The sequence below is a fragment of the Etheostoma spectabile genome, chromosome 14, assembly GCF_008692095.1.
Source record: "Etheostoma spectabile isolate EspeVRDwgs_2016 chromosome 14, UIUC_Espe_1.0, whole genome shotgun sequence".
In the NCBI taxonomy this organism is placed as follows: Eukaryota; Metazoa; Chordata; class Actinopteri; order Perciformes; family Percidae; genus Etheostoma; species Etheostoma spectabile.
Window position 1 is genome coordinate 22947230 of NC_045746.1, and position 2699 is coordinate 22949928.

Consider the following 2699-nt stretch of genomic DNA (forward strand, 5'->3'; position numbering starts at 1 on the left):
ACTACTAGAACTGTTGGGTCCTTGTAAATTATAGAGTGTGCTCTATACCTACTCTAGCTGTAAAGTGTCTCGACATTGTTATGAATTGACACTATAAATAAATTGAATTGAATTGAATGCCTACGCAGCCAATCCAACTCCTAATCACAGAGATGCACACAGGACTAATATTATTACACAACCATTCGTGTTTGTCAAAATGCTGTAGTTCATTTGCATTGTAATTCGTGTCTGACACAGACAGACAACTTCTCCAATTATTACAAATTACTAGAGGTCCCCAGGTAAAACTACTTCCATGCAACTAGGGTTATAGACTCAGCACCAGCTGAGAAAGAAATGATAGAGGCCTTAAGGCTCAGTGTGTAACTTACTGTACCTGTGGAGATGCCAGCAGCAGGCTCAGAGTCCAGGCCACCAGAAGCATGCGTCTGTTCCTGAGCCCAGCATCGAGCGAATCCAGAGGATGAAGGATGGCCCGATAGCGGTCCAGACTTACCACCACCAGTATGAATGCTGCTGAGTGCATGGCAAATAGCTTGAGAAAACACAGCAGCTTACACATTACATCCCCAGCATACCACTGCACTGTGATATTCCAAATGGCATCCAGTGGCATGACCACAAAAGTCATCACCAGATCAGCTGATGCCAAACTGGCAATGAGCGGGCGGAGGTGTGCTGCCAGGCGATAACCCCGCCCCCAGCACACACTGATCAGGACTGACAGGTTACTGCAGGCGGCGAAGACAAACAGCACCAGGGTGGCTGCTACACGGCAGCGGGCAGCCACAGTGAAGGATGGAGCCTCCCAGGGTGGAACAGATGAGTTCAGCGGGCCATTTTGTAAAGGATCTGCTGGAGTGGAAACCCACAGAGACAGGTTTCCTGACATCCTATAGCGCAGGGAGAACACAATAATTTGACACTGACACAAAAAAGCATAATGATGATTAAAATCACTTCTTAAAATGCTTTGTTATGATTGACAGGCACACAATCCATCATGGTTTTTAATCCTCTGTGTTGGCTACTAGTAACTGCATGGTGAAGGGGGGGTGCGCGATCACAGTTGGCTTGTGGACGCGCCGACAGATTTGTTGTCATTACTTACAGTGCTGATCCCTTTTTGCAACATGTCTGAAGGGTAGTGTCGCAGTGTCATACATCCATGGTTGATGCGCCATGCCTCTGACTTGCAGCTGATTGGACGACGTGTCACATGGGTCTAGCTGCTCAAGGCAATCAAACCCCTGTCATGGCATCTTGGCCGGAATTCGTCTTAACAGACATAAAATGCAATTAAAATGTCTGTGCAACGTGAACAGGGCCATTACGTGACAACAAGATGCGTTTTCAACTCAGACATTGTTTAAATTCACCTACCCAGGTCCCTGTCTCGATCCTACCGGTAGCTGGTAGCTGCTGGCTCCTACTTGCTAGCACCTCGCTGCTAGTTCCTAGCTGCTGTCTGGCAAGTTTATTCCCCCCTAAACAAACGGTAGCGTAAAGCGATCTCTACACTGTTTTCCTTTTCCTGCTACAACAGGACTTCAGTGCGAGACTACAGCTACATAGCCACACCACCGCCGCTCCATGGATTGTTGTCGGGATGATTATCACAGGCTGAACACACTCCTGACAGCAGCTAGGAAATAGGAGCTTGCAACTACCCCTTACAAGCTACCGGCAGGATCAAGACAGGGACCAGGGTAGGTGAATTTAAACAATGTCTGAGTTGAAAGCGCATCTTGATGTTACGTAAGGGCCCTGTTCATGTTGCACAGACATTTTATTGCATTTTATTTGCAGCGTCAGCTGCCGTTTTAGCTCAGTGGAAGCTCGTACACATAGCTGCAGCTGCCCTGTGTTGCGATTAAAAGTACTCGCATATTTATGATGATCAAGATTAATGTAAAAAACGTCCAGAATTCTCCTTTAAGTTCTTTTAAGCAATAGAGGTGACACTCTCCATCCAGCTGACACTCCAGAAGAGATACATGTTTGTGGGTGGCAGTAGCTCAGTCATTATGGAGTTGGGTTGGGAACTGGAGGGTTGCTGGTTCAAGTTCCCATATGGACCAAAGTATGAACTTTCAGCTGGGCACTGCTAAGGGGCTCTTGAGTAAAGCACCAACAGTTCTGTTGTCATTACATTAGGCAGCTCCCTCATTCTGACATTATTCCATTAGTGCATGTATAGGTACTGAGCATGTGTGTGTAATGACAGAGTGAAAACATTGTAATTTCCCCTTGTGGGATTAATGAAGTATACATTATTAATATTATGTTTATGTTCACCAACCAACATTCAGCAGTCAACAGGTGGGAATGGTGCAGAAGCAGCAGACAGACACAGAGCGCAGCTGGTGAACATAGTGGAGCATTTCTCAGCTAAGACAGATATATCCCTCAAGAGTTGGTGGAGACCAAACACAGAGCTAAAAAAGAGAGACTCTTAGACTTACAATCTTCATGTGGACACCACTCTTGATGAATAATCTTGTGCAGTACCTGGTGGATGTGTTAGTAAGCAACTGTTTGGTATGATATGTCAATATTACGTTCACAACTTGTTTTACAGCTACAATATATAACATCTTTTAAAAAGAAGTTCAACAATTAGCTACACAAGCATTACATTTCACAAATCTTGCTCCTTATGAGGTCATAAGGGGCAAGGTTACCTCCCCTTTCTT

At 45.3% G+C, this 2699-nt stretch overlaps 1 protein-coding gene across 1 annotated transcript in view; it reads right to left on the minus strand.

Moving 5' to 3' along the window:
- gnrhr1 (gonadotropin releasing hormone receptor 1) overlaps nucleotides 1-1333 on the minus strand; it is a gene marked incomplete at its 5' end in the record, with an annotated part of 17446 nt that extends 16113 nt beyond the window's left edge. Inside the window, 1 exon segment of the mRNA XM_032535975.1 lies at nucleotides 380-1333. Within this exon segment, the coding sequence (XP_032391866.1) occupies nucleotides 380-895 (516 nt within the window).
- Between the last annotated feature and the right edge of the window lie 1366 nt (nucleotides 1334-2699).